General features: G+C 55.8%; 2 protein-coding genes and 1 pseudogene across 5 annotated transcripts in view; 1 reads left to right on the plus strand and 2 right to left on the minus strand.

The window, feature by feature from the left end:
• Positions 1–2,695: 2,695 nt before the first annotated feature.
• On the plus strand, positions 2,696–5,608 carry CCDC8 (coiled-coil domain containing 8). Of its 2 annotated transcripts, XM_009194796.4 has the most exons (2): positions 2,696–4,945; positions 5,018–5,608. In XM_009194796.4, exons 1-2 carry the CDS (start codon positions 3,980–3,982, stop codon positions 5,450–5,452), a joined length of 1,401 nt encoding a protein of 466 aa, XP_009193060.2. In that variant the 5' UTR covers positions 2,696–3,979; the 3' UTR covers positions 5,453–5,608. The 2 variants fall into 2 exon arrangements, with proteins under 2 accessions (XP_009193060.2, XP_003915800.2); XM_003915751.5 differs by having other exon boundaries at positions 2,703–5,608.
• Positions 5,609–13,864: 8,256 nt separating this feature from the next.
• On the minus strand, positions 13,865–14,572 carry LOC101008952 (annotated as a pseudogene). The gene has a single exon (XR_641020.4). The product of XR_641020.4 is annotated as a 60S ribosomal protein L18a pseudogene (transcript).
• A 4,526-nt stretch (positions 14,573–19,098) lies between these two features.
• The window catches only part of PPP5C (protein phosphatase 5 catalytic subunit), a 41,190-nt gene continuing 34,136 nt past the window's right edge, over positions 19,099–26,152 (minus strand). For both annotated transcript variants that reach the window (XM_021931221.2, XM_003915749.3), the window contains 7 exons: positions 25,242–25,347; positions 22,934–23,076; positions 22,714–22,801; positions 21,743–21,783; positions 21,461–21,639; positions 19,826–19,907; positions 19,099–19,665 (listed from right to left, as the gene is read on the minus strand). In XM_021931221.2, the coding sequence (XP_021786913.1) occupies positions 19,603–19,665; positions 19,826–19,907; positions 21,461–21,639; positions 21,743–21,783; positions 22,714–22,801; positions 22,934–23,076; positions 25,242–25,347 (702 nt within the window). In that variant the 3' untranslated portion in view covers positions 19,099–19,602. The remainder of the gene's footprint in view (positions 19,666–19,825; positions 19,908–21,460; positions 21,640–21,742; positions 21,784–22,713; positions 22,802–22,933; positions 23,077–25,241; positions 25,348–26,152) is intronic.

A 26,152-nucleotide genomic window follows, 5' to 3' on the forward strand; every position in this document is an offset into this window, starting at 1 on the left:
CAGAGGCAGAAAAGAGGGGCTCCTGCCGTCCTCCGTGGCGTCCCCACCCCCACCATCTCCCTGCAGCCTCCGCCTCCGCTTCCATCCCACCCGCTTAGCTTTGACCAGCTCGGAGGAGCGCGTCCCATGGTTGCCATGGAGACCGCCGGACTGCGGAGGCCACAAACTGCAAGAGGGAGGGGAGGGGCGGGGCCGTGGGAGGCCCGGGGGCTGAGCGCAGCGGCTGGGACCCAGCCAGGAAGAAAGAGGAGAAAAATCTAGCGAAGCCCAACGATCTGGCTCTGCAAGAGAAAACAACCTGAATAAGCCAGTAATTGTGAACAGGCCGCTCGCTGAGACCTTAACTTCCCCTAAGCCGCACGTATCTTTTCTTACCCTCTCGCCCGTCTCTTTTTCCTCCGTTCCCTCTTTAAAAATTTGCCTGGCTCCTTTACGAGTTAAATAAGATAACATTTATTTATTTATTTATTTATTTACTTATTTGAGACAGAGTTTTGCTCTGTCGCCCAAGCTGGAGTGCAGTAGCGCGATCTTGTCTCACTGCAACCTCCGCCTACTGGGTTCAACCAATTCTCGTTCCTCAGCCTCCCCAGCTGGGATTACAGGCAGGTGTCACCACGCCCGGCTAATTTTTGTATTTTGTTTGTTTCGTTTTGTTTTGTGTTTTGTTTTGTTTTTGAGACGGAGTTTCGCGCTTGTTGCCCAGGCTGGAGTGCAATGGCACAGTGTCAGCTTACTGCAACCTCTGCCTCCCAGGTTCAAGCGATTCTCCTGCCTGAGCCTCCCGAGTAGCTGGGATTACAGGCATGCGCCACCATGCCCGGCTAATTTTGTATTGTTAGTAGAGGCGGGGTTTAACCATGTTGGCCAGGCTGGTCTCGAACTCCTGACCTCACATGATCCACCCGCCTCAGCTTCCCAAAATGCTGGGATTACAGGCGTGAGCCACCGCGCCCGGCATTTTTTAATTTTTTTAGTAGAGATGGAGTTTTGCCGTGTTGGCCAGGCTGGTCTCAAACTCCTGACCTCAAGTGATCCATCCGCCTCAGCCTCCCAAACTGCTGGGATTAAAGGCGTGAGCCATGGCACCCAGCCTGAGATAGAGAATTTTCAAAAGAGTAGAGACAGATCGGACCTAAGTTTTTAAAAGATGCCCCCAGCTTCTGGGTGGGGCCTGGATTGCAAGCAGTGATGGGGAGGCAGGGAGCCCAGTGAGGGGGATTTGTACATATCCAGGCAAGAAAGTCTGCAAGTATTATGGCTGTTAAGGGGTTAAATGGTTCAACGCATTTAGGAGAATGAGATTAGCTGTGTCTTTAGCGTCTGCTACTGTTTATGCTAGTGCCCAAGATCTGGTTCTAATATTAGATCCACCACTCAGAGCTGTGCAACTTCAGACCGGCCTCAGTTTCCCCATCTGTAAAAAGATGATTGATGGCACTGGCCTTATTACCATGTACCTCTGAGGATTCCTAACAAGGAGGACTATTCAGCATATCTCTTGATGCCTGGTTCCAAAGATGTGGACCAATGCTAGTCGCAAGTACTGTAGCAGGAGGAGCTTCCGACAAAACCCCTCAAACACCGGGTTAAGGAAGGATTTGGCTTTATTCGGAGGGGAGCTTCAGCAGACTCGCCTCTCCACTGCCGGGAGCGTCAGTAGACTTGCGTCTCAAGAACCGAGCTTACTAGCATTGGTCCACATCTTGACTGTGTGTGTTTTTTTTTGTTTTGTTTGTTTGTTTGTTTGTTTGTTTGTTTAGATGGAGTCTCGCTCTGTCGCCCAGGCTGGAGTGCAGTAGTGCGATCTCGGCTCACTGCAACCTCAGCCTCCCGGGTTCAAGAGATTCTCCTGCCTCAGCTTCCAGAGTAGCTGGGACTACAGGCACATACCACCACACCTGGCTAATTTTTTTGTATTTTTAGTAGAGACGGGGTTTCACCACATTAGCCAGGATGGTCTTGATCTCTTGACCTCGGAATCCGCCTGCCTTGGCCTCCCAAAGTGCTGAGATTACAGGCGTGAGCCACCATGCCAGGCCATCTTGACTCTTTGGTGGGCACAAAAGGCAGACTATTCTGGATTCAAATCCAAACTCAACCACTCCCCCTGGCTATGACCTTGAAAGAGTGGTTTTATGTCCTTGGGCATCAGTTTCTTCAGCTGTCTAATGGGAGTTGTACTCATGCTACCAGTCTCCTGCTATAGCAAGGATTTCCTGAGTTCATTCATAGAAAGCACTGGGAATGGTGCCTACTACACAGGAAGCGCCTCATAAACCGTGCCTATCCTTAGCCATCTCATTCTTTTTTCAAAGTTGCAAAGTATTTCACTGTAAGATACTACCATAAAATAGAGGCAGTCTCTACTCATGAACTTTTAGGGGTTTTTGTTGTTGTTTATTTGTGGGCTTTTTTGTTTTTGTTTTTTGGCACTTTTGTTTTTTTGAGACAGAGTCTCCCTCTGTTGCCCAGGCTGGATTGCAGTGGCGCCATCTCTGCAACCTCCACCTCCCGGGCTCATGCCATTCTCCTGCCTCAGCCTCCCGTGTAGCTGGGACTACACACGCACACCACCACACCCGGCTAATTTTTGTATTTTTTGTAGAGACGAGGGTTTCACCATGTTGGCCAGGCTGGTCTCGAACTCCTGGCCTCAAGTGTTCCACCCGCCTAGGCCTCCCAAAGTGCTGGGATTACAGGCATGAACCCCCGCGCCTGGCTATGAACATTCAAGTTTATTCATCCACTCAAAAATATGTACAGCCCTGACCTCCTGCCAAGCGCCACAGGGGGACTGTTGCAATAAGATCCCGGTACCCATTTCTCTATCCACGCGTCTGGGTGTACGGGTACGGACAGTCGCGTGAATTTAAAATGCTAATCTGTGGTGCCAGTGGCTCTCAAAAGGTAGAATCCACTGGCACACCCACCTCCAGGACTTGGCTGGAAACTTGCACATTTCGGATGGCAGGTTTGGGAACCGCTGCCTTTCAGCAAAGGTGCTGACGTGGGCCACCGCCGCTTCGCTGGGAAGCAATGGGCCCAGCTAGGCCCCAGGCGCGGCCACACCCCTGTGGGGGAGGGGAAGGAGGCTGCCCCGAAGGGAGTGGACAGCCCCCCTGTCAGTCTTCCAGAGTCTGGGAGTGTAAGATGAGACGGGGGAAGGTGGGCCTCATTCTGGCGGAGGGCAAGGAGGAACTTCCTGCTGGTGCGCTCCACCGTGCAGAGCCCTAAGCGCGCGGGCTGGCAGGCTGCGGCGCGTCAAGGTCAGCCTGGAGCTGGGGTGGTGGCCTGCCTGGGGGCGGGGGACCCTACTGGGGGGCCGGGCTGAGGCCTCTCAGCGCCTCCGCCATATTGAATAGCCTCGACTGGACCGTCTTTGTCTGAGAAGTCCTCTCCCAAGTTCCAACCGCGTCCCAGGGGCCTGGGGCAGGAAGAATCGCTGGCAGCCCGCGCGCCACAACTTGGAGCTGGGACACCACGTTTCCAGCTTGGAGTGGGCCTTGAACCTTGGGACTGACCTCGCCCCCGGCTCACGTAGGCATCCTGGAAATTGATTCTCCCAAGTTCTTGGTGGAGGAGCCGGACTTGGTCAAGACTGGACTTGTTGCAGGAGAAGAGATTGGAGGCGTTGGCTCGTCCCTGGCTGGGGAGGTGAGACTCTGCGGTCAGCGTTGCTGGGACTCCCCCCATCCAGTCCCTCCCTCAAGACTAAGGGCTACAGTAGTTTGTTGGGGCTCTTTGCTCCCTCACCCCAGATATCACCCTGGAGATCTTAAAGACTCTCGAGAAAAGCCACGTGGGGGGCTGGTTCCCCTGGGGCTTCCTCCCGTCCCCCGACTGCCTCATTCTTTGGAGCGTCCCCGATGTCTGCAAAGATGTGGATTTGGACGTCCTCGTGGAAGCCCTAAAACCCGTGGGAACATTTAAGAAGATCGGCAAGGTGTTCCGCAAGGAGGAGGACTCCACGGTGGGGATGCTGCAGATCGGGGAGGACGTCGACTATTTGCTCATCCCCCGGGAGGTCAGGCTGGCCGGGGGCGTCTGGAGAGTCATCTCTAAGCCTGCCACCAAGGAAGCAGAATTTCGGGAGCGGCTGACCCAGTTCCTGGAAGAACAGGGCCGCACCCTGGAGGACGTGGCCCGCATCATCGAGAAGAGCACCCCGCACCCGCCCCAGCCCCCCAAAAAGCCCAAGGAGCCCCGAGTGAGGAGGAGAGTGCAGCAGATGGTGACTCCTACGCCCCGGCTGGTCGTGGGCACTTATGACAGCAGCAACGCCAGCGACAGCGAGTTCAGCGACTTCGAGACCTCCAGAGACAAGAGCCGCCAGGGCCCGCGGCGGGGCAAGAAGGTGCGCAAAATGCCCGTCAGCTACCTGGGCAGCAAGTTCCTGGGAAGCGACGTGGAGAGCGAGGATGATGAGGAACTGGTGGAGGCATTTCTCCGGCGACAGGAGAAGCAGCCCCCCGCGCCGCCTGCCCGCCGCCGCGTCAACCTGCCAGTGCCCATGTTTGAGGACAACCTGGGACCTCAGCTGTCCAAGGCGGACAGGTGGCGGGAGTATGTCAGCCAGGTGTCCTGGGGGAAGCTGAAGCGGAGGGTGAAGGGTTGGGCGCCGAGGGCGGGCCCCGGGGTGGGCGAGGCCCGGCTGGCCTCCATCCCAGTGGAGAGCGCAGGGGTATCCTCCGGCACCAGCCCCGGGGATCCCGGGGATCCTGTGGAAAATGTGGGAGATGTCTGTGCCCCGCAGGCCTCCCCTAGGCGATGGAGGCCCAAGATCAACTGGGCCTCGTTTAGGCGCCGCAGGAAGGAGCAGACAGCGCCCACAGGTCAGGGGGCAGACATCGAGGCTGATCAGGGGGGAGAGGCTGCAGGTAATCAGAGGGAAGAGGCCATAGTTGACCAGAGGGAAGAGGCTGCAGGTAATCAGAGGGAAGAGGCTGCAGATAATCAGAGGGCAGAGGCCCCAGCTGACCATAGGCCACAGGGTGCAGATAACCTGAGGGAAGAGGCCCTAGCTGACCAGGGGTCAGAGGCTACAGATCCTCAAAGGGAAGAGGCCATACATGACCAGAGGGAAAGGGCCCCAGCTGTCCAGGGTGCAGGTAACCAGAGGGCACAGGCCCGGGCTGGCCAAAGGGCAGAGGCTGCACATAATCAGAGGGCAGGGGCCCCAGGTATCCAGGAAGCTGAAGCCTCAGCTGCCCAAGGGGCCACAGGAACAGCTTCAGGAGCCAGGGCCCGGAAACAGGTCAAGACAGTGAGGTTCCAGACCCCTGGACGCTTTTCGTGGTTTCGCAAGCACCGGAGAGCCTTCTGGCACACTCCCCGGTTGCCAACCCTGCCCAAGAGAGTCCCCAGGGCAGGCGAGGCCAGGAGCCTCAGGGTGCTGAGGGCCGAGGCCAGAGCAGAAGCTGAACAGGGAGAGCGAGAAGACCAGCTGTGAGGCGAGGGCTAGAGACAGCCCACGGGCCCTCCCTACAAGCGTGGGAGAGAAAGTTGCTCTTTCTGCCTCTGAACTTGAAAGTGGAGTTGGAGTGCTGCCCACATCTCCACCTTACAACCCTCTTTATTCTCTTGTTAAAGTTTTGTCTCATGCGTTGATTTTTAAAAAGTTTTTTAGAGACTGGGTCTCACTCTGTTGCCCAGGCTGGAGTGCAGTGGCATGATCACTGCAGCCTCAAACTTCTGGCCTCAAGTGATCCTCCTGCCTCGGCCTCCCAAAATGCTGGGATGACAGGTGTGAGCCACCACGCGTACCACCTGATAAAATATATATATATATATATATATATATATATATATATATATATATATATATACTGATTCCTTGTAGCAACCCAAAAAATGTAAAGAAAGAATTCGATACAAGGGGGTTCCGTCATCTATAGTTTTAATTTCCTCAAATGCAACTCAAGGTGCTCAGCTTGATAAAAGGAGAGCGGGAGGGCAGGGGAGAAATTGCCTGCTTTTCCTGTCCCTTTTTTGCCTGCACACTTAACGTGGACTGCCTCCTTGGACTTAAAAAGAGGACTTGAGCCAACATGCAAATAAAAAAACATTTATGAACTGGTTTCTTAGCTTTGGACTTGGCAACTGACGAATGCTCTGGGGGTGACCCGGCCCTTCCTGTCCGTTCTACTCCCATCCTTGAAGATGGAGACACCTGTGTTTATGTTGTCACTTCGCTTGCCATCCTCATGCCCCTGGACTCTGCTGCTTTGGAGGGGACAGGGCCCTTGGTTTGCATACCTCTCCCGATCTTGGTTGTAAGGTACAGTAAAAGCATCTGAAAATGCTGTTCAAAACACAGATTCTGGGGCCCTCAGCATCAGAGATGTGGATTTGCTAGCGGTGCCTGTGTGGCTCTGAATTCTGTTTGCATCAAGCTTCCAAACATCTGGGCAATTCGGCCACTGGACACATTGAAAACTCATTGCAATAAGAAAAGGCCTAAAAGAGGGGCTGTGGTTGGCCGGACGTGGTGGCTCACGCCTGTAATCCCAGCACTTAGGGAGGCCGAGGCAGGTGGATACAAGGTCAAGAGATCAAGACCATCCTGGCCAACATGGTGAAACCCCGTCTCTACTAAAAATACAAAAATTAGCCTGGCCTGGTGGTGCATGCCTGTAGTCTCAGCTACTCGGGAGGCTGAGGCAGGAGAATCTCTTGAACCCGGAAAGTGGAGGTTGCAGTGAGCCGAGATCGCACCATTGCACTCCAGCCTAGTGACAGAGTGAGACTCTGTCACAAAAAAAAAGGCTGTGTGTGTTGTGCATTAATTGCTTGTGCATTAATTGCTGCTGCTGCTTCTTTTTTTTTGAGATGGAGTCTCTGTCACCCAGGCTGGAGTATGGTGGCGCGGTCTCGGTTCACTGCAACCTCCACCTCCCGGGTTCAAGTGATTCTCCTCCCTCAGCCTCCCGAGTAGCTGGGACTACAGGCGTGTGCCACCACACCTGGTTAATTTTTGTATTTTTAGTAGAGATGGGGTTTCACCATGTTGGCCAAGCCTGTCTTGAACTCCTAACCTCAACTGATCCGCCCACTTCGGCTTCCCAAAGTGCTGGGATTACAGGCATGAGCCACTGCGCCCAGCCAACTGCTTCCTATGATTGGGAAGAAATTGGGTTGCTAAGGCCCTGTGGAGGTTGGGAGGAAGCTGGGGGCCTCTCTCTGTATTGCCTTGTGTCCCCACAACCCCCAGCAGTGAAAAACAGCAAATGACCAGACTCTAGCCTTGCTGAGGGCAGGAGAAAAGGGAGTTCATGGAGGTCCAGGGGCCAGTCTGTCTTCCTAATTGGTTGCAGGCCTGGCCTAAGTTTCTTATTTTTTTTCTCTGGAAAGTAAAGAATTGTATCCCACCACCCTCCTTTTGTCTTTCTCTCTTCCACGCTCCTCCCTCCCTCCCTTCCTTCCCCTCCTTCCCCTCCTTCCCCTCCCCTCCCCTCCCTCCCTCCCTTCCTTCCTTCATCTTTCTCTTTCTTTTTCTTTCTTCCTACCTCCCTTCCTCCCTTCCTTCCTCCCTTCCTTCCTATTTTCCTTCCTTCCTTCCTCCTTCCCTCCCTCCCTCCCTCTCTCCCTCTCTCTCTCTCTTTCTCTTTTCTTTCTTTCTGTCTCTCTCTCTTTCTCTCCTTTCTCTTTCTCTCTCTCTCTTTTCTTTCTTTCAAGGCAGTGTCTGGCTCTGTCACCCAGGCTGGAGTGCGGTATTGCAATCACGGCTCACTTGCACTCTTGGGATCAAGCGATCCTCTGGCCTCGGCTTCCGAGAGCACTGGGATGATGGGAGTGAGCCACTGCGCCCCACCCCAGCTCTTTTCTGAGTGGAGTGGTTACTGCTGGTGCTGCTTGCTGCCTGGCGTGCTGCATGGCCTTGCTAGAGCCCTTTTGTGCATGGTGGTGGATACTTGGCCGTGTAGTCCACGGCTCACAGCCTGGCAAGAATGAGGCCCTGGGGAAAATACAAGCTGTGGACCTCACCTGGAGGGGAGGCTTTGCAGGTGCAGGGAGGCGGAGAGGCTGGGTGGGAAGGTTCTGGTCGGTGGTGGGGAGGGAGGCTGTCCTTTGCTGCTGCCCACCTCAGAGGGCAGAGGTACGTGACCACGGGGACCTGGCCTGCCTGAGGAGCTAGAAGGTAAAAGAACAGCAGAGACAGATGCTCGGAGGAATTTGGAGACCGGAGGAGCAAACAGCAGAACGCAGGAAATGAAGACTCAGAGTGAGTTTCTCTGCTCCTCCTCCCTGCAGCGCCCAGAGCTGTGGGCTGTCTCCGGGGAACAGCGGGGGGCCTATGAGAAGGAAAGCGGTGTGGACCCCAAACAAGTGGCAAGATGGACTTAATATGGAGTTGTGTGGATTTCACAGACATCAAGCAACACTGGGCCAGTCCCTCTCACTGCCACACACATGTGTACACACACATATATACATGCACAGTCGGACCCAGGCACGGAGGCACAGCACATACCACAGACACATGTACACACACAGGCACCACTGGCAGACCACATTCACCAACAGACATTATGATGAACCTGCCCATACATAGACACAGACACGGACACACACGTGTAGCACACACACGTACTCACATAGGCACACAGATCCACTGTGCTCCGGGAAGGCGACCCCCACACACCCACAGACCCATTCACGCAAACACTGCCGTACTTGCAAATGCCAGCATGTTCACCCACTCAGGACACGTCACACATTGCTAAATGCCATTGGACACTTTGATCCCCTCAGCCACATGGGCACACTCACATGTTATCACACAGAAACTCAAACGCCAGTCAGTCACAGACAGATGCTTGCAGAAACAGTCTCACACCTGGGCGCGGGGGCTCACACCTGTAATCCCAGCATTTTGGGAGGCTGAGGTGGGTGGATCACCTGAAGTCGGGAGTTCGAGACCAGCCTGGCCAACATGGTGAAACCCTGTCCGTTCGAAAAATACAAAAAATTAGCTGGGCGTGATGGTGCATGCCTGTAATCCCGGCTACTCAGGGCTGAGGTAGGAGGAGAATCACCTGAACCCGGGAGGCGGAGGTTGTGGTGAGCTGAGATTGCGCTATTGCACTCCAACCTGGGCAACAAGAGTGAAACCCTGACTCAAAAAAAAAACAAAAACAAACAAACAAAAAAACAGTTTCACACCGTCTCCCTGGGTTGGTTTGTTTTAGACAGAGTCTCCATCACCCGGGCTGGAGTGCAGTGGCACGATCTCAGTTCACTGTATCCTCTGCCTCCTGGTTCAAGCGATTCTCACGCCTCCTGAGTCTTATTTGTATACCCGGCCATCCCTGGGTCTTATTTGCATAGCCTTTCTGGGTGGCCTTGAGGCTTTGGGCAAGTCTGTCCCCCACTGAGTCAAAATTTGTTCCCCCTCGAATGAACACAACGTTTTCTGAACTCCTGTTCCCAGCATCCCCACCGCGAGCATTCGGGGAGGCCCCAGAGGTGGGGGGAGCCCTCTAGTAACTGAGACAGAACAGGGTGTTCAGTATTAGATTTCATCCCAGGGGCCTTGAAACAGCGTCTGCAGGGCCAGTCAGTCCCTTGATGCCTCTGGGGTGTGGTTTCAAATGCACAAAGGTTTCCAAGAGGAAGCCCAAAAAACCAGAGGTTGGGTTCTGAATCCACCTTCATCTGGACCAGTCCAGCTGCTCCTCATTGTCACCAAAGAGGAAAATAAGAGGCCACAGGTGATTCCAGAACACAGACATGGAGGGGAGGGATGCCACTCTAAGACATGGGGGTAGAGGGGCTGGGTACAGTGGCTCACTCCTGTAATCCCAGCACTTTGGGGGGTCGAGATGGGCAGATCACTTGAGGTCAGGAGTTTGAGACCAGCCTGGCCAACATGGCGAAAACCCGTCTGTACTATAAATACAAAAATTAGCTGGGCGTGGTGGCAGGTGCTTGTAATCCCAGCTACCTGGGAGGCTGAGGCATGAGAATTGCTTGAACCCAGAAGGCGGAGGTTGCAGTGAGCCGAGATTGCACCACTGCACTCCAGCCTAGGCGACAGAGCGAGATTCTGTCAAACAAACAAACAAAAGACACGGGGGTGGAAGGATTTCTGATTTCTGAGTCCCCCTCCCAGGCCCACAGGTGTGACAGGAGAAGAGGAAATGGTTGGGTACTGGGTGAAGAGAAATTTGGAGCTCGGCTGCCTGGCTGTGCCAGCACCGCCCCTTGCAAGCTGTGTGACCTTGGGCTGGTTACTTGACCTCTCTGTGCCTCCATGTCCTCATGGGAAAGGGGGATCATAGCAGAGCTTTCCTTCCAGCATTGCTCAGGGTACTGAAAAGGGTGTGATGTGTTCGTGCTCAAATCAACCCTAGGAGACATCATCTCGTCTTATTCCTGCTACGTATCAGCAGTGGCCAGTTATTCACTGCACATGCTGGCCTTGACAGAGACCCTAGGGTAGCAGTCCCCGCCCGGGCTGCCCCTGGAATGGCCCAGAGCCCTTGTCCAGCATGCACACAGGAGCCACTCTTGGAATCTCGGGATGGTGCAGAGCACCGCTGGGGCAGCAACAGTCCCTAAAGCTTCCCAGGTGATTCCCAGCAATGGGCAGCAGGGGCTGACAACCGCGACCCTAGGGATCCTAGAGACCATCAGACCCCACAGCTGGGGTCTCAGACTGTGATTCTGGAGCGTTTCTCAAGCTGGTCCCGTATTGCAGGTGCCTGGGGGGTCCTTTGAAAACTCAGCTTTCTGGGCTCCCGGCCCAAAGGGGTTCTGTAGGTCTCGGGTGGGCCGGATAATGTGTATCTAGTTCCCAGGAGACGTTGACGCATCTGGTCCAGGACCTGACTTTGAGAACCGCTGTCCTGCTGCTTTCTGCAGTCTAGCGTTGAAAGGCCAGGGAAAACTTCGGCGCTTCCAGTGCTCGGGAAAAACCATCGCCAGCACGATTTAATATTTATTTGTTTATTTTATTTATTTATTTGTATTTATTGTTGTATAGACGAGAGGCGGGGAGCGGGGGTTGAGGGTGGGTCAGTATTTTGCTCAGGCCGGTCTTGAACTCCTGGCCTCCAGCCATCTCTTCCCGCACGATTTTTACCAGCGGCCCTGGAGCGCCTCTTGGTGGTTAAATGGGGCGCTGCAGCTCCTGCGCGTTGACATGCTCTCTGCATATCTAGATGTAGGAGATGTGGCCTCCTATGCAAGGGGCGGAGACTGCGCTGGGGAGGGCGGGGCCTCGGTGGAAACCGGGTCGGGGAACCGGATGGGGGTAGAGAGTGTTGTTTTCTGTCCCCGGAACCCAGACTTCTCCCTCCCTCCAGCAGCTGGTCATATCCCTAGGAGTTTTAGGGCGCCCCTGTCTCTGAGCTGGCTCCGGGATCGGCGGGGTTCAGGATCCAGATCCCCCCCGGGCCAGCTCTCTGAAAGTCTACACGGCGGAACCTCCCCCAGGCCCCCCAGCGAACTCTGCAAGCTCATTTCCAGGCTGCCTCACTTTTAAACTCCAGGCACGTGGGAATCCAACTCAACAGCGACCACCATGAAGGCAGGTGGCCTTCTTTTTTTTTTTCTTTCTTTTTTTTTTTTTTGAGACGGAGTCTCGCTCTGTCGCCCAGGCTGGAGTGCAGTGGCCAGATCTCAGCTCACAGCAAGCTCCGCCTCCCGGGTTTACGCCATTCTCCTGCCTCAGCCTCCCGAGTAGCTGGGACTACAGCGCCCGCCACCTCGCCCGGCTATTTTTTTGTATTTTTTAGTAGAGACGGGGTTTCACCGTGTTAGCCAGGATGGTCTCGATCTCCTGACCTCGTGATCCGCCCGTCTCGGCCTCCCAAAGTGCTGGGATTACAGGCTTGAGCCACCGTGCCCGGCCGGCAGGTGGCCTTCTTTGGCGCCACTGCCTCCCCTACGCCAGCACCAAGCCTGGCACGGGAGGGGCAGTAGTCACACATTAATAACCCCCTATTATCACACCCACTTGGGGCTTTTAACCTGGCTCTTCCTGCATCTCCCGTCATGCGCTTCCCCCAGGCATCTGCTGGCCCCTCACCTTCTTCGGGTCTTTGCTTACTTGGCACCTTCTCAGTGAGGGTTTTCCAGGCCGCCCCGTTTCCGATGACTGCAAACCCTCTCCTGCCCCGACCCTCCTCGGGCCCTGCCTGCCAGACTTTTGTCCCCAGCAGGCCTCACTCCCTAAAGCATGGATTTCGTCTTCATCTAGGAGGCATACCCACTGCCTCCCCTCCGCATGCTCGCTCTAGGAGGTTCCTGTTTCTTGCACCTACAACAGGGGCTGGGAACCCCCTGGACCCTTCCTTGCGAGACCTCAGGGCCTTTACGCGGCCACTCCTTCGATCTCAAACGCTCCTCCCCACTCCCTGGGCGCACTCCCTCCAGGGGGCGTATCTTTCCAGCACATTCCCCAGTAGGCGCATTTGGGGTCAGCCTTCCCCAGTCCAGGTGATTTCTATCGACCGTCAGTAGTCAACAAATAACTGAGCAGTTGCTGGGGCCGGGAACACCTCGGGGACAGGTCAGAGCTGACCTTGAGGGACTCTACTGCCTCTCCCCGCCACGCCTACCTGCCCCCTGCGGGGTAGGACCCCGCAACCGCAACTCCAGAGTCCTCTGCAGGGGCTGCTGTTGCTATGGGAGAGGAAGCCAGAGGAAGGGGACGCCATCTAGGGGATACTTGGGCCGTGGTGGCAGCAGCAGCAGTGACGGCCACCGCTGCGAACCAGGGGCTCCTGCCTGGCCAGCGCAGCCACCTGGGCTCTGGGCAGCAGCATTTTCCATGTGGCTCCTCCAATCCTCACGAGCGAGCAGCTCCCTGCATTGCTAGTCGTGAGCCCACCTGACTTCCTACTCTCAGCGCTTCCTGATTGCAACGCCCGTGTCACCAATTTCCTCTATTAACCTCCCTGACAAGTCGGCGTGCTATTGAGAAACAAATGAGCGCACCAGGGGCAATCAGAGCTCTGAAAAATAAAGCGAGCAAGTGCAGAAAAGGTTACTTTTTTTTTTTTCTTTTTGAGACGGGGTCTTGCTCTATCACCCAGGCTGGATGGAGTGCAGAGGCACGATCTCGGCTCACTGCCCCTCTGCCTCCCGGGTTCAAGCAATTCTCGTGCCTTAGCCTCCCGAGTAGCTGGGATTACAGGTAGGCGCCACCACGCGTGGCTAATTTTTGTATTTTTAATAGAGATGGGATTTCTCCATGTTGGCCAGGCTGGTGTCGAACTCCTGGCCTTAAGTGATCCACCCGCCTCGGCCTCCCGCAGTGGATTACAGGCGTGAGCCACCGCGTCGGGCCCGTGTGATTTTATTTTAACACAGATAACTGTCTTTGAGTTAGAGACAGGACTTTGGGGCCCAGAAGAGGTGGGAACTCCAAGGGGTTGAGAGAGGAGAGCCTGGGTCCACAGAGGAGGTCTGGAGGGGAGTGTCCACCACGTTATTTGAGGATCCAGCAGGCAGGGCCTTAAGAGCAGCTCCACGCCCCAACAAGAGAGAAACTGCCCCAAATGGGTCGTCAGGACAGCTCTGGGAAACGGGCCCAAGAAAACTCCTTTAAACATCCCTGTTTCACTGACAGGAAGACTTCGGCCCAGAGTGGACGGGAAACAGAGAAGCGTAAGCCTCAAATGGTTAGAATGGTAGCTGAGACCAAATTTTGAGAATTGGAAATGTTTGCATACCATACAAATGAAAATCAGAAAAATATATGGGGATTGGCAAAAGGGCATCCTCTTTCCCCAACACTTTGCCGCCATCTGCTGGACGAGTGTTGTAATGACTATAAAATACCGTGGTGCTGCAGCGCCCCCTAGCGCCATGCAGTTGACAGGCACAGAACAGTTCCAAGAGAATTTTTTTTTCCCACCGGGACGTTTCTGAGTTTATTTGGGGCACACCCGGGCGAAGGCCCTGCACCTAGAAGAAGGTGTTGGGCCTCTTGGTGGTGAAGCGTGGCTTGTGCTGACGGCGCAGGACCCGGTGGGGCAGCGGGAACTTGATCTTGGAGTCGTGGAACTGCTTGACAGCTGGCCGACGGCACTTGCTGGCTGCAATCTCCTCCACCTTCATGATCTGAATGGAGTGGGCCCGGGCGCGGTGCCGAGCGCCCGTGTCTCGGTAGCACTGGGTGACAGCACCCGCAGTGGTCAGCTTCCGGTACTCCCGGTACGTGTTGTGGGTGCCGCTCCGGGAGTCACAGCGCAGCCAGATGCCGAAGTTCTTCACCGGCAGGGGGCGCGTCTCAAACACCTGCCCACAGTAGACAGTCTCCCCTGAAGACTTCTTCATCTTTAACTGAGATACGAAGTACCAGAAGCGGGACTTGGCGACGACATGATTAGGCGCAAAGATTTGCATGCGGTAGAGGGGCGGTGTGTGGCATTTGGGGGTGCGCAGGCAGCGACCCACCACCTTGTACTCTCGTAGGGTGCCCGAAGCCTTCATGGTGTCCTCTCCGCGCTCGCTGCCACCCGCAAAAGCGAGAATTTTCTTTTTTTGAGACGGAGTCTCGCTCTGTAGCCCAGGCTGGAATACAGTGGAGCGATCTCGGCTCACTGCAACCTCCGCCTCCTGGGTCCTGGTTCAAGCAATTCTGCCTCAGCCTCCTGAGTAGCTGGGATTACAGGCACCTGCCACCACGCCCAGCTAATGTTTTTGTATTTTTAGTAGAGACGGGGTTTCACCAGGTTGGCCAGGCTGGTGTTAAACTCCTGACCTCTGATCCGCCCTCCTTGGTCTTCCAAAGTGCTGGGATTACAGGCGTGATCCACCCCGCCCGGTGGAGAAATCTTAAAAGACCGCTAACAAAAATGCTTTGAGGCCGGGCGTGGTGACTCACACCTGTAATCCCAGCACTTTGGGCAGTCGAGGCGGGCAGATCACGTGAGGTCCGGAGTTCGAGACCAGCCTGACCAACAAGGTGAAACCCCGTCTCTACTAAAAATACAAAAATTAGCTGGGCATGGTGGCACACGCCTGTAATCCCAGCTACTCAGGAGGCTTGAACCCGGGAGGCAGAGGCTTCAGTGAGCCGAGATCGCGCCACTGCACTCCAGTCTGGGCGACAGAGCGAGACTCCAACTCAGGGGGAAAAAAAAAATGCTTTGAGAGCTGCACAGCTCTGGGGGAAGTCGTGAGTTTTCTATTCAGGGGTAAGGTTAGGGACCATCCATGTACTAAAAAGGGAAAAATCAGATTAACCAGGCAGGATAAATTCTTGCCATCATAAAATTTTTGTTTGCTAAAAGGGGTCAAAAGCTTTTCCCCAGATATTATTTTAGCATTTGGCATCAAAGGGCTGTTGCGAAGACCCTAAGTGCCTGCAAACCGCCTGACACGTAAAGCGCTCAATGCTACTGCAAACTGGTTCAGGGCACAGACTGCAGCCAGTCAGCTGGTGCTCAAGTCCCGTTCTGCCACTTGCTGGCTGTGTGACTCTGAGTATGTAACTTAACCTCTCTGTACTTCAACTTGCTTATCTGCAAAATGGGCATCTGAAAAGTGTCTGACTGAGTTGGAATGCAATGTTAATGCGTGTAAACTCTTAGAACAGAGCCAAGGGGCCAGGCGTGGAAAACCACGCTGCTGCTCCTCGACTTATCCTGAGATGGGTGCCCACCCTGCCCCTCCCGGCCCCTTCAGGTTTTAACTGCTTCCACACGTTTTCCAGTGTCCAAATTCCTCACCCTGGCTCCCCACATCTGCTGGACCACGGAGATGAGAGCCACAGGAGGGTGTGGGCAGAGGGAACCATGGGCCCAGTTTCTCCATCTGCCCGGTGTGGTGCTGGCAAGGAGGGGTGGGGTGGTGGCCTGTCCCTCTGGCTGCCAAGCAAATGACACCCCCCACAGGTGGGAGGCAGCCCCCGCCCCCCTCCACTGGTGTTATGGAGGTTAGGTCATCTCTCTGCCTGCCCTGGTGGCCAGAACTTGGGTCTGTGACCTAATCATGGCCATTGACAGATGGGGGCCGGGGAAGACAGCATGAAAGGGACCAAGAGAACGACAGGGAGACAGAACTCGGGTCCTTCTTGCCTTGGAGTCTCTGCTCCATCCAGCTGGGTGGATGCCTGGGTCCATCCTGGTCGATAGGGTGGGGAGCATCTAAGGCCTCCCCCTCCCCCGGGTTCTCTGGTCTTTACTTCACAGCTTCCTTGGTTGGTGGTGAGGCTGAGGCTTCTTAGGACCCCTAATTCATGTCCACCACTCCTGGGAGTTCACATCTGCTCCTGCCAGACCCTGAGACTCCCCAGCAGCCTCCGACACCATTGCTTAGTGTCCACACCTGCCCCCAGCATCTCCCCCACCTCCGTGTACCTGGCACGTCCCCAGCTTGATGACCCTGATCCAAACCGTAAGCTGTCCCCTACTTCAGCAGACTCCTGTGCTCAAGCGATCCACATGCCTCTGCCTTCCCAAGTGCTGGGATCACAGGCATGAGCCCCCGTGCCCGGCCAGCCCTGGATGTTCATCACCTGCCTCTACGGGCGTCTCTCGGTCACACTCCCTTTTGGAAGCTACTGTTTCTTTTTTGTTCAATTCATTGCCTCTAACTTCAGAGCCTTACTCACGTGTATTTATCCCCCTTGATTCCCCAAAACTTATCGGCTTACCCAGACCTTCCCCCATTAAATGCTTTCGCTCCCTCCCATATCCCTTCCGTTTCCCTGAGCCCAGCTCTGTGGCATTGATCTGCTCAAAGTTCTGGTCCTTCTGGTGGGTGTGCCTGAGTCTCTTTGTTCTGACTTTACCGAGACATTGGTCGCTGTAAAGACCCCATGTCTTGCAGCATCTTCTGAATTTCTCTTCTCGTTTAAAAACTTCCTCCAATAGCCACTTGGGAAAAGATAAAATGAGACCCATTCCTCACATCACATACAAGAAGGAACTCCAAATAGACTAGAGATCTTGACATAAAGAAGAAACCCGAGGGAACTTCCCTGAAACCCGGGTGTGGGGAGAAGTACCGACTCCCACGCCAGCACAATTAAAGAAATACTGATACATTTGGCTTCATAAAAATAAACCTGTACCGTGGCAACAAACCACAAGTGAAGTCTAAAGATAAAAGACAGTCTGGGATATAGACTTTCAAGTGGTTAAGGTGGTACAGTTTATGTGATGTGCTTTTCACCACCATTTAACAAAAAAGGACAGAATGGGGGAAAATGATCCGCAACATACATCACAAGCATGGGGCCTCTGCTGTGTCCCCTCCGAGATGCTCCCACTGGACAGCCTGGCCACACTCGACGGGGAGGAGACGGCAGCCAGACAGGGAGCACTCTTCAGTCTCGGGGAGGGGGAGGAGCGTGATCGTCACAAACGTCCACGTCAAAGACAAAGAGGGGCTGAGGAAATGTTGCAGATTGAAGGAAATGAAATAGACAATTGAATGTGAGGCAGGACATTGCTGAGGCAAGTGCTACAGCTGGAATGCAGTTGGTTGATTTAAATATAAACATTGAATGCTCCCTTGAGGGACCCAGCTGCCATGGGGAGAGCAGCTCAGGCCACATGGAGGCCACACGCAGGCGCCCCAGTGCCGGCCCAGCTAACGGCCCACAGCAACTGCAGTCACGGGAGTCAGCCCCCATGGAGTCCAGCCGGGCGAGTCTTCAGATGCCTCGAGCCCTCAGATGCACCCCGCACAGCCAAGCCCAGCCAATCACAGAACTGAGGAAGACAGCAAGGCGTTCATTGTGTAAGCCGGTGAGGGTTAGGGGGTTTGCTATGCAGCCGTGCAGCACGGGAGTAGCCTCGACTAAAGAAAAGGCTGGCTCCTGGAGGTCACCTGGGAGCCCGTGGCGTGTCCTCCCTGATAGGAACGTCTCTTTTATCTGGGGCCCTGGGCCACAGTGGACAGTCTATGCTAAGGACGTGATTTAGGGTGGGGGCCGTGGGTCTCTCTGGAGGCTACGGTCAACCATGTGGGGTGAGCAGTCTCCATGACCAACCCCTGAAGAAAACCCTGGATGCAGAGGCCCGGGTGAGCTTCCCTAGGTGACCACACTCCAGTACGCTGTTGCATCCACACGCGGAAAATGAGCGCCGTCCACACGACTCCGCAGGAGAGGGCAGCAGGACACTCACGCCCGCCTCTTCCCTCCGCTCATTCTCACCCCCGTCTTTTCACTGTAATGGACCCTAACTGTGAGGATAATGGCTGCTCTGGGTCCCGGGAGACCTCCTGAACTGCAGCGCCAGGGAACCCCGACACCCAGTGAGTCCGAGCCTCACAGCTGCCCGCCTGGCTGGCTCCCATCAGGTCTGAAGCGCCCTCCCGACAGCCATGGTAGCTGCTTTGGTCTTTCCCAGGGAAACGAATGGCACTGGCAACCTGGGCCTCGGGCCTGTTTTCCTGAAGCCATGTGTACTTGGCTTCCGGACCCCGGCGCACCTGCCCCCAGAGGGCAGTGCACTCACTGCCAGGCTGATGGGCCTTAGAGAACGCCTCCCCAGCACCTACGCGCAATCAGGACCGCAGATGCCTCATGTCTGCCTGGGAGGCCTCGAAAGGGCCCAACACTCCTGGACGCGGCCCTGCAGGAGTTATTTGCTCTAGACCATCCCCCAGTGCCACTTATCACCGGAGAAAGCTGAGTCCAGAGGAGCTCAAACTTGGAAACACAATCTCTCTGGAGGACCAAGGCCTAGCGGGGCAGCCTGAATGGGATCCAACGTTAACTGTGACTAAGAGCCACCTGGGAGTGAGACAAGGGTCCTCTTGGTCTCCCTTGATGACTGGAGACGCCTGCCTCATTGTGTGACGTGAAGAACCACTGCTGGGCCTACCCTGAGCAGGGAGCAGGGAGCGGCACCGTCACGCTTGGTGCTGGAGCCGGCAAAGGGTGAGGAGCTTCTTCAGCTTCCGCTCTGCTCCACTCAGTGCTGGCTTATCGGCCCCACCCAGGTGACAGAACTCTCCCCGGGAGCCCACGGTGCTGGGCGGAGGCAGCGGCCACTTGGGCTGTCAGCCCAGAGCTGGGTGGGCCTGGCCAGTGGGACTTCGTGGCCTCCCCACTCTCCGGATCTCCTCAGCAGGCAGGCAGTGACCCAACCCCGGCAGCTCCTGCGGCTCCACCATCCAGAGACAAGCTGACTTCCAATAATGACTTTATTTTAACATATTTAATTACAGACATAAAATAGCTGGGGAGGGGGGTGAGCCCCAGCCTAGCCCCACCATGGGGCTACAGGAGGGGAGGCGCAGGCGAGGCCCCCCTGCTGACCCTCTCTCTGGGGGTCTTCCTATGGCAGGGCCCTATTGCTTGAGTGGGGGAGGAACCATGCAAACGAGGGGGGCAGGGCAGCCACTCAGCCCCACCCCATCCCGAGGACGGCCTCCCCACAGAATGCCTGGGCTGTGCCCCCAGCCCCAGCTGCTCCACCTCCTTCCTCTCTGTCCAGGGAGCAGACCCTCTGGCCAGCCCGACTCTGCCCCTACCCCCTCTGCAAACCTAAAGGGGAATAAATACAAACTTTACAAAGTAAAAGGGGGTCCGACGTTGCCCTGGGGCGGGGCCTGCTCTGCCCCTGGCCCAGGGCCGGGGTCCGGTGGGAGTGGAGGGGCCCTGGGGTGCAGGCCGCCCCGCCCGTCGCCTCACATCATTCCTAGCTGCAGCAGCGTGTTGGCGTAGGCCATGGGCTTGACGTTGGGATGAGGCTGTGGGGCCGGGACAGGTGGGATGGACAGAAGTCACAACAGAGCCCCTGAGCACCCAGAGTACCCACCGGCGGAACCTATCCCCGTCCCTTACCAAGGTCTCAGCCTCTTTGTCCCCAAGCCAGGACGGGAGGGGCGGGGGCCCTGAGGGGTGACTCACCACTGCTGTGAACTGGTGGAACTGAGGCCGTAGGTCGGAGCCCTGGAGGTGGATGTAGGAGGCTTTGTTCCCCATCTGGTCGCTGCAGGGGCAAGAGCAGAGTGCACAGGGTGGTCAGGGCTGGGCAGGGCTGGAGGGTTAAGGGAAGGAAGGGCTGGGCAAGAAGGGACACAGAGAGGGAGAGGGAGGGACAGAGCCACGACAGACACAGATGAACAGAGAGACAGGGACGGGAAAGACAGGAATCCAAGGGGAAAGAATGGGAAGGGCAGGAGGATGAGGATGGGGAAAAGAGGGTGGGAGTCAGGGAAGCAGGAGCAGGGAGGGGCAGGGCGTAGCTCACAGTGGTGGATGCTCGCCAGACCCCACTAGGAATCTGACCACGCCTCCAGGTTTGCCCACCCGGAGACGCAGGGAACAGAGGAACGTGTCACACGGCACCACGGGAATGCAGTCAGCCTAGTCCAGGACACAGGTGACTGTACAGCAGGCCTATTCTTGTTGAAGAAGAATTTGTTGAAGAAGCCTATTCTTCAACAAATAAATGATGGGGGTGGGGAGAGACAGGGAACTCATAGGTAAAGAGACAGAAAATGTGGGCCTTGTTTGGGTCCTGTCTGGAAGAAGTCAGCTGGAAAAGACACTTAGGAGAGACCAGCAGAAAGAGAACTTGGCAGGATTCGGGTGAGGGCAAGGGATCAGCACTCCTTTGTGGGTGTGTGTGTTATGTTTTGAGATGGAGTCTTACTCCTGCCCAGGCTGGAGTACAGTGGCGCGATCTCAGCTCACTGCAACCTCCACCTCCCGGGTTCAAGCAATTCTCCTGCCTCAGCCTCCCTAGTAGCTGGGATTACAGGTGTGCACCACCACGCCTAGCTACTTTTTGTTTTAGTAGAGACGGGGTTTCACCATGTTGGCCAGGCTGGTCTCGAACTCCTGACCTCAGGTGATCTGCCCGCTTCGGCCTTCCAAAGTGCTGGGATTATAGGCATGAGCCACCGTGACCAGCCAGCACTCCTTCTGTGAACATGATATTGTGGTTAAGAAAAAGACCCCGGCCAGGCACGGTGGCTCACACCTGTAATCCCAGCACTTTGGGAGGCCGGGACAGGCGGATCACGAGGTCAGGAGATGGAGACCATCCTGGCTAACACGGTGAAACCCTGTCTCTACTAAAAATACAAAAATTAGCCGGGCGTGGTGGTGGGCGCCTGTAGTCCCAGCTACGTGGGAGGCTGAGGCAGGAGAACGGCGTGAACCCGGAAGGCGGAGCTTGCAGTGAGTGGAGATTGCGCCACCGCACTCCAGCCTGGGCAACTAAGCGAGACTCCGTCTCAAAAAAAAAAAAAAAAAAAAGAAAAAGAAAAAGACCCTTTCCTTCTGAAACGTGCTGGGCAATCAATGGGAGGAAGGTAAAGTGCCCGGGGCTTGCTGTAACACGGGGCAGCTGGTCACTGCCCACAGGCTGGTCCCACTGGTGCCGCAGAGGTGGGTGATGCGCACGGGGGTGTTCGTCATGCTCTTTCATCTGCTCTTGCCTGTCTTTGACATGTTCCATCATAAAAAGGCAAAACAAAAACCAAGACAAAACCCATGGCTTGGCAGAGGCCCTGGGCAGGAAAGGCAAAGACATACCAGTAGTTGGGGGCAGAGAAGACGGTGACACAGCGGCCTCCGTGAGCCACCTCATAGCCCTCGGCCTTGACCTCATGGCTGCGGATGATGTAGTCCAGGTTGTTCTCTTCCAAGAAGGCCTTGGTGACGTCAGGCCCAAACTGACAGCTCACGCCCCGCTTGCTGACCGAGCGCCCGTTCTGAGGGTGGGCAGATGGGAGAGACGGGGTTCAGGGTGACTGTCTGCCTCCACCTGCTGCCCACAGCCCACACCCGCCAGCCCTGCACCCCACCCAGACTCACCTGCGGCTGTGGATCTGACCAGAGCAGGTCACACATGGGACCTGGTGGGGAGTGAGGGAAACATTAGGAACCAGTCCACCTCCCTGGGGGTGGTCACTCATAGGCCACCTCCTGGCCCGGCCAGGTGCCCACCCCACAGCACAGCCTGGGTGGGGACTGGGCAGGGGACATCCAGCACGGACATGGACATTCAGGACAGGTGACTGATTCTGAGCCACCCCCACCCGCTCTGCTGATCTGCCCTCCACACCCCACTCAACCCGCATGGCCCCGAAGCCAGACAGAGCTTTCAACGCCACTATTCAGATCAGGCCCTCTCCCTGCTCAAAGCCTTTGGTGGCTCCACACTGCCCTAGGAACAAAGTCCTCACTGAGGCCTGTAAGGCGCCACAGGATTTGGGCCCAGTGAATCCCATGTCCAACGTCAGCCCTCGAAGCACAGCCCTGCCTGCTCGCCAACTTCTCCCTGCCTTGGGACCCCTCCTCGAGCCTGGAATATGCTCGCCAGATGCCTCTGCTTCTTGCAGTGTCAGCTCAAACCTCGCCTCCCTGGAGAGGCCTTCCCGACCACACGGAACTGGCGCACCCAATCCATGTCCTCTGCAGCACTCACAGTGTGCACGGGCGTGTGCACCGGTGCGTGAACTCTCTGAGGTGTGCCCGCCACCAGCACAGGAGCCCCAAGACCCCCCCTCCCTCCAGGGGTCCGCAGCTGAACTCACAAATAAGGACAGGCGTGCTCAGGGGTCACCGTGCCCTCACCCCGCACCACGGTCATGACCGTGCTCGCCATCACAACCCCATGAAGGAGGTGCATTGACCCAAGTCACAGGTGAGAAAACTGAGGCTCAGACCCGCTGTTCCTTGCCAAGGGCACAAAGCCCATCCTCTGAGGCAGGGCCGGGTTGCCAGAGAGATCTGAGCTCAGGCTGCCCCTTTCTGCTGCAGACACCCGGCCCCACCCTGCTCACCTGAATCTGGGGGTTGTCGATTTCGCTCGATTTTCCGGATGTCATCCAGGGTGACGCCATCTTCACTGAACAGGCCTCCGTGCATGATCTGGGGAGTTGGGGGATGCCGCTGTGAGGGAAGGTGCCAGCCACCCACAGGCCCCGACTTCCTTCACCAGCACACATCTGCCCAGGTGTGGCTGGGCGGGGAACCCACACTCAGGGCTCACGCCACCCTCACCAGCACTTTGCCGTTGATGCACTGGGCCAACGGGAGCCACTCGAACACCTCGCTAAAGAGCTCGTACATCTGGGCTGTGTACTTGGCCTTCACCTCACCCTCGAAACCGTAGATCTGGTTCATGTTGTCTGTCTCGTGGTTGCCTGGAAAACATGGGGACAGAAGAGAAAGCTCAGCCTCCAGGTACATCAGTGTCCTCCAGCCAGGCACCCTCAAGGCCCAGAACTGTGCGTGTGTCTCCTGCCCCCGTGGGCTTCATGCCTCCCATTGTGGTGCCTTCCAGACTGGAGGTACCAAGGGTGGAATCTTGAGAAAAAGTAGGTCCATGGCTAGGCACCATGGCTCATGCCTATAATTCCAGCACTTTGGGAGGCCAAGGCAGAAGAACTGCTTGAGCCCAGCAATTTGAGACCAGCCTGGGTGATATACTGAAACCTCTCTACAAAACAATTTTAAAAATTAGCTGGGCATGGTGGTGCGTGCCTGTAGTGCCAGCTACTTGGGAGGCTGAGGCCAGAGGATCACCTGAGTCCATGAAGCAGAGGCTTCAGTGAGCTATGCTCATGCTACGGCACTCCAGCCTGGGCAACAGAGCAAGACCCTGTCTCAAAAACAAAAAGTAGGCCCATCCGCAGAGCATGTGCCCCAGCCCAGCCCACGCTGAGCTCCACCCTTCCGTCTCGGACAGAAGCACCTGGCCGCCTCCTTCCCTTCCAGCGCTTGAGGGCAAGGAGAAGGCTGCCCAGCCTCGCATCTGCTCAGACTCTGCTTGTCCAACTCCTTGGCCTGAGTGCTTGTTGCCTCCTCAGGGGGCTTCCTGAGCTATGGCCCTGTGCTGGGCACTGCTGCATGAACCCTGTGAGCCCAGGGACACAGGAATGCAGGCTTCGCCCCAGCCTATCACTCCCCTCCCAACTCACCCCGACCCTGCCATGGGCAGGGCCTCCCTGTGTGGCCCTCACATCCTGGTGAACTCCTCTTGTCTAATCTCATCTGGACACCAAGAAACCTATATTTTCAACACCCCTCGGAACCTCACCCACACCCCATGTCTCCTGAGTCTCACAGCCACATCCAAAGGGGAGCTCTTCAGCTCCTGGCCACACCCTGCTCTACGTCTCCCCATCTTTGTCATTGGCAACCACAGTCCTCCAGATGCTCTGGCCAAAACCCTAGAGGGCCCCTTTTGTTCCCTCTTTGTCTCACACCTGTGTCTGTTCCTCCAGCAAATACTCTGGGCTCTACCTCAAATTTCATTTTTTTTCCAAAGAGACAGGTTCTCGCTCTGTTCCCCACACTGGAGTGCAGTGGTGTGATCATGGCTCACTGCAGCCTCACACTCCTGGGCTCAAGCAATTCTCCCACTTTGGCCACCCAAGAAGCTGGGACTACAGGTGCACAGTGCCACCATGCCTGGCTTTTTTTTTTTTTTTTTAAGACTGACTCTCACTCTATCGCCCAGGATGGAGTGCAGTGGCGCAATCTCAGCTCACTGCAACATGTGCCTCCCGGGTTCAAGCGATTCTCCTGCCTCAGCCTCCCAGGTAGCTGGGATTATAGGCGTGCGCCACCATGCCCGGCTAATTTTGTATTTTTAGTAGAGACAGGGTTTCACCACATTGGACAGGCTGGTCTTGAATTCCTGACCTCAGGTGATCCACTGCCTTGGCCTCCCAAAATGCTGGGATTACAGGCATGAGTCACCACACCCGGCCTTTTAAAAAAATGTTTATTAGAGACAAGGTCTCACTGTGTTGCCCAGGCTGGTCTCAAACTCCTGGGCTCAAGTGATCCTCCTACCTCGGCCTCCCAAAGTTCTGGGATTACAGGTGTGAACCACCACACTCAGTTCCAGGCTCTACTTCAATCAAGAGAACCCGAATCTGACACCAAGCCTGAATCTGAGGGGGCACAGCTGCCTTGTCAACAGTCTCTTTACTCCCACCCTCGGGCCCTGGTCTGTTCACTCCGTCACTCAGCTTGACTTTAGTGCCAGATTTAGGGCAACCCAGAAGCCTGTTTCATGTCCTTGTGCAAATTAGAAAAAGGGGCCCATCCTCAGACCCTTGTTTGCCATCTGCTGAAAAATGGTCAGAGTAAACATCCATTTCTACACTATCTATGATATAAATGCGTCCTTTGGTGTGATGTTATTGTGCAGTGCACAACATACTCAACCTTAAAAGGCCGCCCTGTGAATGATCTCCGAGTCCACAAAATAAATACAGCTGCAACTATTATCCTTGCAGAGTAAGTGCCCGACCCAGGACCCCACAATGAACCCAAACCTTGTCGCTTCCCAGCTCACCTCGAAGTAGGTGAAAGTGATCTGGGTACAGGAGCTTGAAGCCGAAAAGGGTGAGGATCACTTCAACAGAGAAGGAGCCTCGGTCCACAAAGTCACCATTAAATATCTGTCCTGCTAAGGAAAACACGGCAAGCGTGGAGGGGAAGGGGTGGGGTGGGGGGTGGTGGCAGAAGATGGGCCAGATGGGTTGCTCCTGCCTGGTCTCAAGGCTCCTGTCAGCACCTCCCAATCAGTGAGGACTTGGCAGGGTGCAAGGGGTCTGGGTTTCTAACCCTTTCCTCACTGTGGCTCCAGCCAGAGCTTGGTCGCTGAGCCTCAGTAGTATGGCACTGAAGACCCTGCCTCCTGTCTTCCAGGAAAGCCAGTGGTGGGGAGGTGCGGGGACCAGTCAGTCCACCTGCTTCAGCTCTCCTCAGACAGGCCTGACCCACAGGGGAGATGGGACACAGACCCTCCCACCATTCACCAAGCAAATACCATAATATGTGGAGATACTTACACAGCATCGAGCATGGGCCAGGCCCTGTTCTTAGCCTGTCCTCTCAGGAACTGCTGAGTAATAGGGTTGCACATATTATTATCCCCCTTTGCAAGTGGGGATACTGTGACACCAAGCAGTGAAGTAACCTGCTTCGCTCACACAGCTGGGAAGTGGCAAAGCCAGGATGGAACCAGGTGCCATTCAAATGCGATCCTGAGGCAGACGAAGACAAGCCAGGGCCCAGAGAGACTGAGCTACCAGCTCAGGTCCTACAGCCGCTGGGTGCTGGCCCAGGCCTGTCCGAGCCTGGAGCCTGGGCTGCGTGGCCAGCCTGCAGCTCCACCCACACCTTGGTGCCCCAGCATGGCCAGGCCTCTCCTTTCCAAGGTCACGTCTTTTCCCTGGCAGGGGCTCCTCCCCCTCTGCAGAT

The sequence above is a fragment of the Papio anubis genome, chromosome 20 (genome assembly GCF_008728515.1).
Source record: "Papio anubis isolate 15944 chromosome 20, Panubis1.0, whole genome shotgun sequence".
NCBI classification, from domain to species: domain Eukaryota; kingdom Metazoa; phylum Chordata; class Mammalia; order Primates; family Cercopithecidae; genus Papio; species Papio anubis.

Bases quoted from the DNA above. Each gene is read 5' to 3' on its own strand.
- CCDC8 (XM_003915751.5), top strand. From the start codon at position 3,980: ATGCTGCAGATCGGGGAGGACGTCGACTATTTGCTCATCCCCCGGGAG.